At 39.5% G+C, this 13,853-nt stretch overlaps 1 protein-coding gene across 1 annotated transcript in view; it reads left to right on the forward strand.

Annotated features, from left to right (window-relative positions):
• The window catches only part of Usp14 (ubiquitin specific protease 14), a 39,642-nt gene extending 27,826 nt beyond the window's left edge, over positions 1–11,816 (forward strand). The window contains exons 11-12 of the mRNA XM_053778043.2: positions 6,740–6,922; positions 11,252–11,816. Coding sequence (XP_053634018.1) covers positions 6,740–6,922; positions 11,252–11,352 — 284 coding nt within the window. The 3' untranslated portion in view covers positions 11,353–11,816. The remainder of the gene's footprint in view (positions 1–6,739; positions 6,923–11,251) is intronic.
• The last annotated feature ends 2,037 nt before the right edge of the window (positions 11,817–13,853 follow it).

Raw genomic sequence — 13,853 nt, forward strand, 5'->3', positions numbered from 1 at the left:
GCGGGAACGCTTCACTCTGGAGGTCCCAAGGTGGTAATAGCAGTGATGTATAACCCACCACAGAACAGCAGGAGGCCAAGGCAAGAGTACGACGAGAGCAATAGAGCGATGGTTGACACACTGGCTAGAGTGGCCAGAAGAGCTCATGCATGCAGGGCAAAGCTCCTGATCATGGGTGACTTTAACCACAAGGAGATCGATTGGGAGAACTTGGACCCACATGGGGGCCAAGATACATGGAGGGCTAAGATGATGGAGGTGGTACTGGAAAACTTCTTTTGCCAACACGTAAGGGACACTACAAGAGAGAGAGGAGAGGATGAACCAGCAAGGCTGGACTTAGTATTCACCTTGAGTAGTGCAGATATCGAGGACATCACATATGAAAGACTCCTTGGGGCCAGTGACCATGTGGTTTTAAGCTTCGAATACACAGTAGAGCTACAAGTGGAGGGAGAAGCAGGAAGGCCAGGACGAATGAAGCCAAACTACAAGAAAGGGGACTACACAGGAATGAGGAACTTCCTGAACGGGGTTCAGTGGGACAGAGAACTGGCAGGGAAGCCAGTTAATGAGATGATGGAATATGTAGCAACAATATGCAAGGAGGCTGAGGAGAGGTTTGTACCCAAGGGTAACAGGAATAATGAAAAAGCCAGGATGAGCCCATGGTTTACCCAAAGGTGCAGGGAGGCAAAAACCAAGTGTGCTAGGGAATGGAAGAAATATAGAAGGCAAAGGACCCAGGAGAATAAGGAGAGCAGTCGTAGAGCCAGAAACGAATATGCACAGATAAGAAGGGAGGCCCAAAGACAATATGAAAACGACATAGCAGCGAAAGCCAAATCTGACCCGAAACTGTTGTACAGCCACATCAGGAGGAAAACAACAGTCAAGGACCAGGTAATCAGGCTAAGGAAGGAAGGAGGAGAGACAACAAGAAATGACCGTGAAGTATGTGAGGAACTCAACAAGAGATTCAAAGAAGTGTTCACAGAGGATACAGAAGGGGCTCCAGAAAGACGGAGAGGTGGGGTACACCACCATGTGCTGGACACAGTGCACACAACCGAGGAAGAAGTGAAGAGGCTTCTGAGTGAGCTAGATACCTCAAAGGCAATGGGGCCAGATAACATCTCCCCATGGGTATTGAGAGAGGGAGCAGAGGCGCTATGTGTACCCCTAACAACAATATTCAATACATCTATCGAAATGGGGAGATTGCCTGAGGCATGGAAGACAGCAAATGTAGTCCCAATCTTTAAAAAAGGAGACAGACATGAAGCATTAAACTACAGACCAGTGTCACTGACATGTATAGTATGCAAAATCATGGAGAAGATTATCAGGAGAAGAGTGGTGGAACACCTAGAAAGGAACGATCTCATCAACGGCAGCCAACATGGTTTCAGGGACGGGAAATCCTGTGTCACAAACCTACTGGAGTTCTATGACATGGTGACAGCAGTAAGACAAGAGAGAGAGGGGTGGGTGGATTGCATTTTCTTGGACTGCAAGAAGGCGTTTGACACAGTTCCACACAAGAGATTGGTGCAAAAACTGGAGGACCAAGCAGGGATACAATGGATCAGGGAATACTTGTCAGGAAGACAGCAGCGAGTCATGGTACGTGGCGAGGTGTCAGAGTGGGCACCTGTGACCAGCGGGGTCCCGCAGGGGTCAGTCCTAGGACCAGTGCTGTTTCTGGTATTTGTGAACGACATGACGGAAGGAATAGACTCTGAGGTGTCCCTGTTTGCAGATGACGTGAAGTTGATGAGAAGAATTCACTCGATCGAAGACCAGGCAGAACTACAAAGGGATCTGGACAGGCTGCAGACCTGGTCCAGCAATTGGCTCCTGGAGTTCAATCCCACCAAGTGCAAAGTCATGAAGATTGGGGAAGGGCAAAGAAGGCCGCAGACGGAGTACAGTCTAGGGGGTCAGAGACTACAAACCTCACTCAAGGAAAAAGATCTTGGGGTGAGTATAACACCAGGCACATCTCCCGAAGCGCACATCAACCAAATAACTGCTGCAGCATATGGGCGCCTAGCAAACCTCAGAACAGCATTCCGACATCTTAATAAGGAATCATTCAGGACCCTGTACACCGTGTACGTTAGGCCCATATTGGAGTATGCGGCACCAGTTTGGAACCCACACCTAGCCAAGCACGTGAAGAAACTAGAGAAAGTGCAAAGGTTTGCAACAAGACTAGTCCCAGTGCTAAGAGGTATGTCCTACGAGGAGAGGTTAAGGGAAATCAGCCTGACGGCACTGGAGGACAGGAGAGATAGGGGGGACATGATAATGACATACAAAATACTGAGAGGAATTGACAAGGTGGACAAAGACAGGATGTTCGAGATTGGACACAGTAACAAGGGGACACAGTTGGAAGCTGAAGACACAGATGAATCACAGGGATGTTAGGAAGCATTTCTTCAGCCACAGAGTAGTCAGTAAGTGGAATAGTTTGGGAAGCGATGTAGTGGAGGCAGGATCCATACATAGCTTTAAGCAGAGGTATGATAAAGCTCACGGCTCAGGGAGAGTGACCTAGTAGCGATCAGTGAAGAGGCGGGGCCAGGAGCTCGGACTCGACCCCCGCAACCTCAACTAGGTGAGTACAACTAGGTGAGTACACACACACACACACACACACACACACACACACACACACACACACACACACACACACACACACACACACACACACACACACACACACACACACACACACACACACACACACACACACACACACACACACACACACACACACACACACACACACACACACACACACACCCTCCCTCTCTCCCTACCAAGCTTCCAGATGCTAATAGCAGTTGTAGGAAAGTGTCCGGTGACTGTATATGTATATATATTATGGAACAATAGTAATAAAAAAAATTTTGTGTTGTTGGTTTATGTAAACAAGTTTTGTATATATGATGGTAATGTTTGTGCAGTTATTGTGTTGCATACAATGAGTGTATATATGTACATTGCAATTTTCTTTGGTCTCACGGGCCACATAAGATACTTGGAAAAAAAAATATTGGAAAATAGAAGAAACCTTTGAATGGGAGAAAATATAAGTGTACCAGGTGAGCGACATTCACCGCTGTTGCCATACGTGGCTCATTTTCTGCAGCTTCATGCCTCTATTTCTCGGTAGGTATTGATCACAAAAAAAAAAAAAATTAGGCTTAAAACTCTAAGCAAATTAATCCTAACATTTTGCTAAGATTTTTTTTTTTTTTATTTTGTGACACATGGAGACAGTTTCAGAATTGGGGTTGAGACAGTCAAAGGGTTAAAGAGTGTATTTTCAACAAATTTTTGTCTATATATCTGAACAATGATGAAATTTTTTTTTTTTTTTTTTTTTTTTTCTTTTTGGGTTTTTCTTTCTCTTTGGGTCACGCTGCCTCATTGGGAAACGACCAACATGTTAAAAAATAAAAGTATGCACGTGTATACAAGGGTAACATTAATGTATGTAGTGTATGTAAAGCATTATACCTCCGGGGGAGTTTTTCCTGCAAATTAATTTTTGAAGGGCATTTATTTTCAAGAATTTTGGGGTGCCAGGGGTAAATGTAAATGGGGAGCCTTTAATTGAGCTATGTGTAGAAAGAGATTTGGTAATAAGTAATACATATTTTATGAAAAAGAGGATAAATAAATATACAAGGTATGATGTAGCACGTAATGAAAGTAGTTTGTTAGATTATGTATTGGTGGATAAAAGGTTGATGGGTAGGCTCCAGGATGTACATGTTTATAGAGGGGCAACTGATATATCGGATCATTATTTAGTTGTAGCTACAGTTAGAGTAAGAGGTAGATGGGAAAAGAGGAAGGTGGCAACAACAAGTAAGAGGGAGGTGAAAGTGTATAAACTAAGGGAGGAGGAAGTTCGGGGGAGATATAAGCGACTGTTGGCAGATAGGTGGGCTAGTGCAAAGATGAGTAGTGGGGGGGTTGAAGAGTGTTGGAATAGTTTTAAAAATGCAGTATTAGAATGTGGGGCAGAAGTTTGTGGTTATAGGAGGGTGGGGGCAGGTGGAAAGAGGAGTGATTGGTAGAATGATGAAGTAAAGGGTGTGATAAAAGAGAAAAAGTTAGCTTATGAGAGGTTTTTACAAAGCAGAAGTGTTACAAGAAAAGCAGAGTATATGGAGAGTGGGAGAGGCACTGTCAAGAAATTTTAATGAAAATAAGAAAAAATTTTGAAGTGAGTTAAACAAGTTAAGAAAGCCTAGGGAAAGTATGGATTTGTCAGTTAAAAACAGAGTAGGTGAGTTAGTAGATGGGGAGAGGGAGGTATTAGGTAGATGGCGAGAATATTTTGAGGAACTTTTAAATGTTGAGGAAGAAAGGGAGGCGGTAATTTCATGCACTGGTCAGGGAGGTATACCATCTTTTAGGAGTGAAGAAGAGCAGAATGTAAGTGTGGGGGAGGTACGCGAGGCATTACGTAGAATGAAAGGGGGTAAAGCAGCTGGAACTGATGGGATCATGACAGAAATGTTAAAAGCAGGGGGGATATAGTGTTGGAGTGGTTGGTACTTTTGTTTAATAAATGTATGAAAGAGGGGAAGGTACCTAGGGATTGGCGTAGAGCATGTATAGTCCCTTTATATAAACGGAAAGGGGACAAAAGAGATTGTAAAAATTATAGAGGAATAAGTTTATTGAGTATACCAGGAAAAGTGTACGGTAGGGTTATAATTGAAAGAATTAGAGGCAAGACAGAATGTAGGATTGCGGATGAGCAAGGAGGTTTCAGAGTGGGTAGGGGATGTGTAGATCAAGTGTTTACATTGAAGCATATATGTGAACAGTATTTAGATAAAGGTAGGGAAGTTTATATTGCATATATGGATTTAGAAAAGGCATATGATAGTGGATAGGGGAGCAATGTGGCAGATGTTGCAAGTATATGGAATAGGTGGTAAGTTACTAAATGCTGTAAAGAGTTTTTATGAGGATAGTGAGGCTCAGGTTAGGGTGTGTAGAAGAGAGGGAGACTACTTCGCGGTAAAAGTAGGTCTTAGACAGGGATGTGTAATGTCACCATGGTTGTTTAATATATTTATAGATGGGGTTGTAAAAGAAGTAAATGCTAGGGTGTTTGGGAGAGGGGTGGGATTAAATTATGGGGAATCAAATTCAAAATGGGAATTAACACAGTTACTTTTTGCTGATACTGTGCTTATGGGAGATTCTAAAGAAAAATTGCAAAGGTTAGTGGATGAGTTTGGGAATGTGTGTAAAGGTAGAAAGTTGAAAGTGAACATAGAAAAGAGTAAGGTGATGAGGGTATCAAATGATTTAGATAAAGAAAAATTGGATATCAAATTGGGGAGGAGGAGTATGGAAGAAGTGAATGTTTTCAGATACTTGGGAGTTGATGTGTCGGCGGATGGATTTATGATGAGGTTAATCATAGAATTGATGAGGGAAAAAAGGCGAGTGGTGCATTGAGGTATATGTGGAGTCAAAAAACGTTATCTATGGAGGCAAAGAAGGGAATGTATGAAAGTATAGTTGTACCAACACTCTTATATGGGTGTGAAGCTTGGGTGGTAAATGCAGCAGCGAGGAGACGGTTGGAGGCAGTGGAGATGTCCTGTCTAAGGGCAATGTGTGGTGTAAATATTATGCAGAAAATTCGGAGTGTGGAAATTAGGAAAAGGTGTGAAGTTAATAAAAGTATTAGTCAGAGGGCAGAAGAGGGGTTGTTGAGGTGGTTTGGTCATTTAGAGAGAATGGATCAAAGTAGAATGACATGGAAAGCATATAAATCTATAGGGGAAGGAAGGCGAGGTAGGGGTCGTCCTCGAAAGGGTTGAAGAGAGGGGGTAAAGGAGGTTTTGTGGGCGAGGGCTTGGACTTCCAGCATGCGTGCGTGAGCGTGTTAGATAGGAGTGAATGGAGATGAATGGTACTTGGGACCTGACGATCTGTTGGAGTGTGAGCAGGGTAATATTTAGTGAAGGGATTCAGGGAAACCGGTTATTTTCATATAGTCGGACTTGAGTCCTGGAAATTGGAAGTACAATGCCTGCACTTTAAAGGAGGGGTTTGGGATATTGGCAGTTTGGAGGGATATGTTGTGTATCTTTATATGTATATGCTTCTAAACTGTTGTATTCTGAGCACCTCTGCAAAAACAGTGATTATGTGTGAGTGTGGTGAAAGTGTTGAATGATGATGAAAGCATTTTCTTTTTGGAGATTTTCTTTCTTTTTTGGGTCACCCTGCCTCGGTGGGAGATGGCCGACTTGTTGAAAAAAAAAAAAAAAAATTGAAAAAATATGCATTGAGATACAGTCTCTCCTCTCTTGATGGATTTCCATTCCTAAGACCACGATAAACGAATTCATTGCCGAGTGAGGAGCATTCTATAATGGTAGTGGGGTTGAGTCGGCCCTCTTTGATATTGTTTTAATGTCACCTTTGCACCATTTATAACATTTCTGGTATATTTTTAAATGTTTATACAGTAGTGTACTCTATATTGTAATAAACAAAATAAAGGAAATCAGCTCTAATATGCATTATTTAGGCATGCATACTGATCCGAGAGCCTGTCGCAAGTCCGAGTCGCCAGTAAGTGAGGAGAGACTGTACTGTAATGTGGCAGTAAATTTGGGTTAATTCCTTTGATTTCCCTAATGCGATATAATATCTAGTTTATATAATTTTCATTTTTCTTTAGATTATGGGAGCAACAACAGTGGATTCTACAAGTTACAGGCTGTATTAACTCATCAGGGAAGGTCATCATCTTCTGGTCACTATGTAGCCTGGGTACGGTGGAAGGGTAACGAATGGTTGAAGTGTGATGATGATGATGTTACTTCTGTTACAGAAGAGGATATCCTCAAATTATCTGGAGGAGGTAGGATTTGGTTGACAGTGTTACTCAGGTTAACATTGATTGATTTCTACTAGATTTTCATATGATCTGTATTTGTATTTCTCGTGTCCTCACGTTGAGACTTTTTTCCCCCAGGTTAGCCAGGTATAAGTTGATGGGGCACTGCTCATAAGTATGCATAAACATTCAGTTTCTTGACCTTACTGTTGTACTCTTTTTTTTTTTTTTTTTTTTTTACATGGTAAATTGTTTTCCACATCGTATGGTAAAAAAAAAAGTTGCACAATACTGTGCACTAATCCTTTGAATAATATGATTTTTATTGTTTAATTTTGTTTAGATTATAGATCCATAGAGAAAGAATTTTGTTGAGTGAGAACCTGTGCCTTACATAAGTAAGCTTTTGTAGACATTCCTAATTACTAAATTCTATAAAATGAAAATAAATATAGACTCTTAAGGGTATTGAGTAGTCATAGACTCAGTGTTTAGAAAACATTTACTGATTATTTTCTGAAAAATCTTAAGGGCTTGGTCTGTCTTTCAACACACCGGCCGTATCCCACCGAGGCGGGGTGGCCCAAAAGGAAAAACGAAAGTTTCTCCTTTTACATTTAGTAATATATACAGGAGAAGGGGTTACTAGCCCCTTGCTCCTGGCATTTTAGTCGCCTCTTACAACACGCATGGCTTACGGAGGAAGAATTCTGTTCCACTTCCCCATGGAGGTAAGAGGAAATGAACAAGAACAAGAACAAGAACTAGAAAGAAAATAGAAGAAAACCCAGAGGGGTATGTATATATATGCTTGTACATGTATGTGTAGTGTGACCTAAGTGCAAGTAGAAGTAGCAGGACATACCTGAAATCTTGCATGTGTATGAGACAGAAAAAAAGACACCAGCAATCCTACCATCGTGTAAAACAATTACAGGCTTCAGTTTTACACTCACTTGGCAGGACAGTAGTACCTCCCTGGGCGGTTGCTGTCTACCAACCTACCAACACACCGGCCATATCCCACCGAGGCGGGGTGGCCCAAAAGGAAAAACGAAAGTTTCTCCTTTTACATTTAGTAATATATACAGGAGAAGGGGTTACTAGCCCCTTGCTCCTGGCATTTTAGTTGCCTCTTACAACACGCATGGCTTAAGGAGGAAGAATTCTGTTCCACTTCCCCATGGAGATAAGAGGAAACAGACAAGAACAAGAACTAGAAAGAAAATAGAAGAAAACCCAGAGGGGTATGTAAATATATGCTTGTACATGTATGTGTAGTGTGACCTAAGTGCAAGTAGAAGTAGCAAGACGTACCTGAAATCTTGCATATTTATGAGACAGACAAAAGACACCAGCAATCCTACCATCATGTAAAACAATTACAGGCTTTCGTTTTACACTCACTTGGCAGGACGGTAGTACCTCCCTGGGCAGTTGCTGTCTACCAACCTACTACCTAGAAGGGCTTGGTATATACATTAAATGAAAAGTTTCAAAAAGAAAATATTAATGTGATTTCTGTCTTATACTTTAAAACATGGCAACTTCTGATATGATGACTTGTTTAAATGTTCTGTATAAGTTATATAAATAGCATTATTTGACAATGTATGGCATACTGTTATTTTTTTTTTAACACCACCTACCATTTCTGTGAGGCAGGATGACCTAAGGAGAAAAATGAAAATTTTTTCTTTTACATTTTAGTAATCTGTACAGGAGAAGGGGTTACTATCCCATCGCTCCCTGCTATAAATTTATTTGTTTAAATTTATTGCTCTCGTGCTTACAATGCAGGGAAAACACTTGTTAAGTCATATTTCATCAGTGACTAATTACCAAAAAATCCATATAATAAAAAAACATTGTTTATCAGAAAATTAGACCATTCATAAAATGGAAAATTGTGCAGTTTTAGCTTTTATAAATGACAGTTGAATTCAATTCCAAAGATTAAATCTCAGTACTGAGATAAATGTCTTTTTTATATTGGTCATCTCTTCCCAAGATGGTGTGACTAAAAGATAAAAAATTCATTTACTATCATTCATTCAACATCTGTCCTGCCAGAACTACATACAATCACAAATCAGATGACCCACTAAAGTGCAGCACCCCCACCCATCCATCAGAGCAGGCACTGGTACCTTGAAGCTGGTGAAAGGCTTTTGATCTAAAGAATTGGAGCTACTCTTCATTTTCTTAGATTGAATCTGATTGCCTTTCAATCCCCAAGGCACTGTATGACCTCTACAGTTTTAACTCGCCCAACATAGAGTAACTAAATAAATAAATCATGATCTGGCCATTTTCTGTCTGTTTTATTTATCTACGATGCTGATGTTATTGAAATTATATACACTTCAGGAGACAGGTTTGGTGTACAGCGGAACCTCAATATTCGTATGTCACCATATTCATATAAGTTGACATTTGTCCAGTTGTTTTGAGAAAAATTTGACTTAGTATTTGGACGTTGCCCTGATATTCAACTTAAACAAAACGGTCCATCTGGACAAAGTCCAACGAAAACAAAGCATCATGCGCTCAGTCTCTCATCAGCTTTTGTTCATTAAGTTTCGTTTGCACAAGCTCTGTGAAACTTTCTGGCATTTCATTGTTATTCTTTTTGATGTTTTTTAAATATTTTCATTGAAAATAAGTAATCATGCCCCCCCAAAAATAGTAGTGATCCAAACAACCCTAAAAGCAGTGAGAGCAACAAATAAAGTAAAAAAAGAACTCATTGCGAAGTGGGTAAAGTGTAACACATGTATTTCACTTTGAGTCAGAGCCTGTAGTGAAGGATATTGTTTCTCTGGGCCACTTCCATGGGTTTGGAAATGGATGATGAGGATGTAGAGGAGTTGGTGGAGGATCACAAGAATGAGCTCACCACAGAACTTCAAGATGTGCACAAGGAGCAGCAAGAAGTGGTTGAGGAAATTTCGTCAGAGAAGGGAAGCAGTAAGGGCAATATTTCCACTGCAGTAAATTAAGGAACTGTGTGTTATCATTGGGCTCAGACTCTGAGCCTGATGGAAAAAATGGCATCCTAACATTACTGTTGTGAATAGGAGCATTGACCTGTTCATGACAATGTTGTTGACCACTTTAGAAAAATTTTGAAAAGTCGTCAAAAACAGACAACGTTGGACAGCTTCTTTAGTAAAGAAAAAAATCAAATGGTTGTGAATCCCCATCCTCTTCAAGTGCTACTGCACAGAGACAGAAAAGAGAAACAACACCAGACTGGCAGTTACCTGATATTTTTATGGAAGGTGACACTCTTTCCAAACAATAACATATCTCCACTTAAATTTTCATGTATTTGTTTTAAAGTTTTCATGTATGATTTCATGCATGCAAATATTATTATACAGGTTTGAATAAGCAATATTTTCACTTAGTTTTTTATAATTGGTATTTTTTTGGGGTCTGGAATGGATTAATCCAATTTACATTATTTCTTATGGGAAAAATCTATTCAGTATTCGTATGACTTACTATTTGGACAGCCTCTGGAATGGATTAAGCTCAAATATTGAGGTACCACTGTAATGCTTACTCCCAAATAATACATGGTAGGCAACAACCATCCAGGGAGGTACTACCATCCTGCTTTTAGCCCTGTAATATTTCTTTTCTAGTTTAGAAGGCATGGTCTGAGACAGCTGTAAGAGAGATGATCCCAGCCCCATTAACAGATAACAGGTCTTCTTTTGCTTCATAAACTTCGTCCCTTACAGTAGTTTTGCTGTCTTGGTTCTCCTTTGTGTGTAGCCTTTTTTTAGCAGTTTGACTTCAGTAGACATTTACTTGACTGTTCTTTATCCTGTCTAGAGCCTTGTGTGGTTTGTTTTTGCCGACTTATACCTTTTCCTTATTATTGTGGCATTGTAAACATAAATACTATATAAAGGTGTTTATCCCAACTGGGAATAGTGTGGGGCATATTTCTTACCTTTAGGGGACTCTTACTACTGTTGTTACTTTCACATCTTGACATTTTATCCTTCCCTGTGACTTGTGTTGTCTTACAGATATTCCTGATTTTTAGTCATCCTGTCATCCCTGCTTATATCCCAGATTTGTTTAGTATTATTGTATGTGGTTCTATGTCAAAGGTGCTCTTGTGATTTAGAGCTGTGTGGTTTATCCATCCCTTTCTTATTTTCCTACCTAATCATCTTCAACCTGTTATAGGCTTCTTCTTGTCTTAGCTGGAAAGACATACATGTATTTCCCATTCCTGTAATTGCTTATGCTTTATGAGGAATTGTTTTTTAGTTTGTATTTGTATGTACTTTTTTACAATGTTTATAATTTTATATTTTTTTTTGTTTTTAGGAGACTGGCACTGTGCTTACATTTTGTTGTATGGACCACGGATATTGGAAGTAGTAGAAGACCTCAAACCAGTGGATGAGGTCAAAATGGAGGCTGAGTGAAATGGCTATATCTAAATAGTTTGTGATCTTGTTGGTAAGATTGTCAAATATGAAAATATCAGGTCGCTTCCTACATTTTTGACCAATAAAATGTGATATGCAGGGTCCTCTTATGGGTTTCGGTTAATGAATTCTTAAGTTATGCCTCAAAACTGATGGTAATGGACTATCCAGACTGTTAAGAATTCTAAGCTGAATATTTTTTTCATTAATTTGTTTGAGAGGTAGTTAAATAAAGCAGCCTTTTGTAATCCTTATGAAGACCATTTTAATTCCATGAATAATGCCCATCTTCAGGGAAGTATTTTTTTTTTTAGGCAAGATATAGTATTTTATTAATTTAATATCTTTATGAGACATCCTGTTATAAAGATATGGATTATTGCCTTTTTGTACTACTGTAATTGTTTGTCTCTACCTCTCAAAGAAAATCGTTACTGTAAAATAAATTTTATTAATACCAAGTTTTTCTTTTATCATTTACCTAATATATCATTGTTAGTTTAGTACTGTACAATAACATTCCTCTGCTCAAATTTAATATTAGCAGTTCATTCAAATTTATAGTTAAAATTAAGAATTTCAAAAGGAATTTTCAGAAGAGCAAAATCTTTGAATTTAAATTCTGAACTCGTACGTTGAATAATATGCAGAGTGTAGCAATGCGAGTTGTCAGCTAGGTGCCATATCTTGCCCAAATGTAGTAACTTTTGCCACAATTCAAAATAATGTATCATTAATTTTATATTTAGCCTCATTTGTTAACTAATGAGAAACTGAAATTAATTCTTAAGATTTGAACAGAACAATACAGTAGTTGTAAGTTATTTTAAGGCTGCAAAAAGTACTCTGCATAACCAGGGGGCTTTATATACAGTGTCAATGATATCATATTTTATGTACTAATTGTTTCCTTGTGGGCTCGCTGCTTAGTTTTGATTGTAATAACAATCTGTACCAAATGTAAACCAGAAATTCTTTTTAGAATTTTTTTTTTTTTTTCCAACAAGTCGGCTGTCTCCCACCGAGGCAGGGTGACCCAAAAGAGAAAGAAAATCCCCAAAAAGAAAATACTTTCATCATCATTCAACACTTTCACCACACTCACACATTATCACTGTTTTTGCAGAAGGTGCTCAGAATACAAAAGTTTAGAAGCATATACGTATAAAGATACACAACATATCCCTCCAAACCGCCTATCCCAAACCCCTCCTTTAAAGTGCAGGCATTGTACTTCCCATTTCCAGGACTCGAGTCCGACTATATGAAAATAACCGGTTTCCCTGAATCCCTTCACTAAATATTACCCTGCTCACACTCCAACAGATCGTCAGGTCCCAAGTACCATTCGTCTCCATTCACTCCTATCTAACACGCTCACGCACGCTTGCTGGAAGTCCAAGCCCCTCGCCCACAAAACCTCCTTTACCCCATCTCTCCAACCCTTTCGGCTTAGCGCTTCTTTTTTTATTATAATAATAATCCAACCCTTTCGAGGACGACCCCTACCCCGCCTTCCTTTCCCTATAGATTTATATGCTTTCCATGTCATTTTACTTTGATCCATTCTCTCTAAATGACCAAACCACCTCAACAACCCCTCTTCTGCCCTCTGACTAATACTTTTATTAACTCCACACCTTTTCCTAATTTCCACACTCCGAATTTTCTGCATAATATTTACACCACACGCTGCCCTTAGACAGGACATCTCTACTGCCTCCAACCGTCTCCTCGCTGCTGCATTTGCCACCGAAGCTTCACATCCATATAAGAGTGTTGGTACTACTATACTTTCATACATTCCCTTCTTTGCCTCCATAGATAACGTTTTTTGACTCCACATATACCTCAATGCACCACTCGCCTTTTTCCCTCATCAATTCTATGATTAACCTCATCCTTCATAAATCCATCCGCCGACACGTCAACTCCCAAGTATCTGAAAACATTCACTTCTTCCATACTCCTCCTCCCCAATTTGATATCCAATTTTTCTTTATCTAAATCATCTGATACCCTCATCACCTTACTCTTTTCTATGTTCACTTTCAACTTTCTGCCTTTACACACATTCCCAAACTCATCCACTAACCTTTGCAATTTTTCTTTAGAATCTCCCATAAGCACAGAATCATCAGCAAAAAGTAACTGTGTCAATTCCCATTTTGAATTTGATTCCCCATAATTTAATCCCACCCTTCTCCCGAACACCCTAGCATTTACTTCTTATACAACCCCATCTATAAATATATTAAACAACCATGGTGACATTACACATCCCTGTTTAAGACCTACTTTTACTGGGAAGTAGTCTCCCTCTCTTCTACACACCTTAACGTATCCTCATAAAAACTCTCTACAGCATTTAGTAACTTACCACCTATTCCATATACTTGCAACATCTGCCACATTGCTCCTCTATCCACTCTATCATATGCCTTTTCTAAATCCATAAATGCAATAAAAACCTCCCTACCTTTATCTAAATACTGTTC

Source organism: Cherax quadricarinatus, chromosome 22 (genome assembly GCF_038502225.1).
Source record: "Cherax quadricarinatus isolate ZL_2023a chromosome 22, ASM3850222v1, whole genome shotgun sequence".
NCBI classification, from domain to species: domain Eukaryota; kingdom Metazoa; phylum Arthropoda; class Malacostraca; order Decapoda; family Parastacidae; genus Cherax; species Cherax quadricarinatus.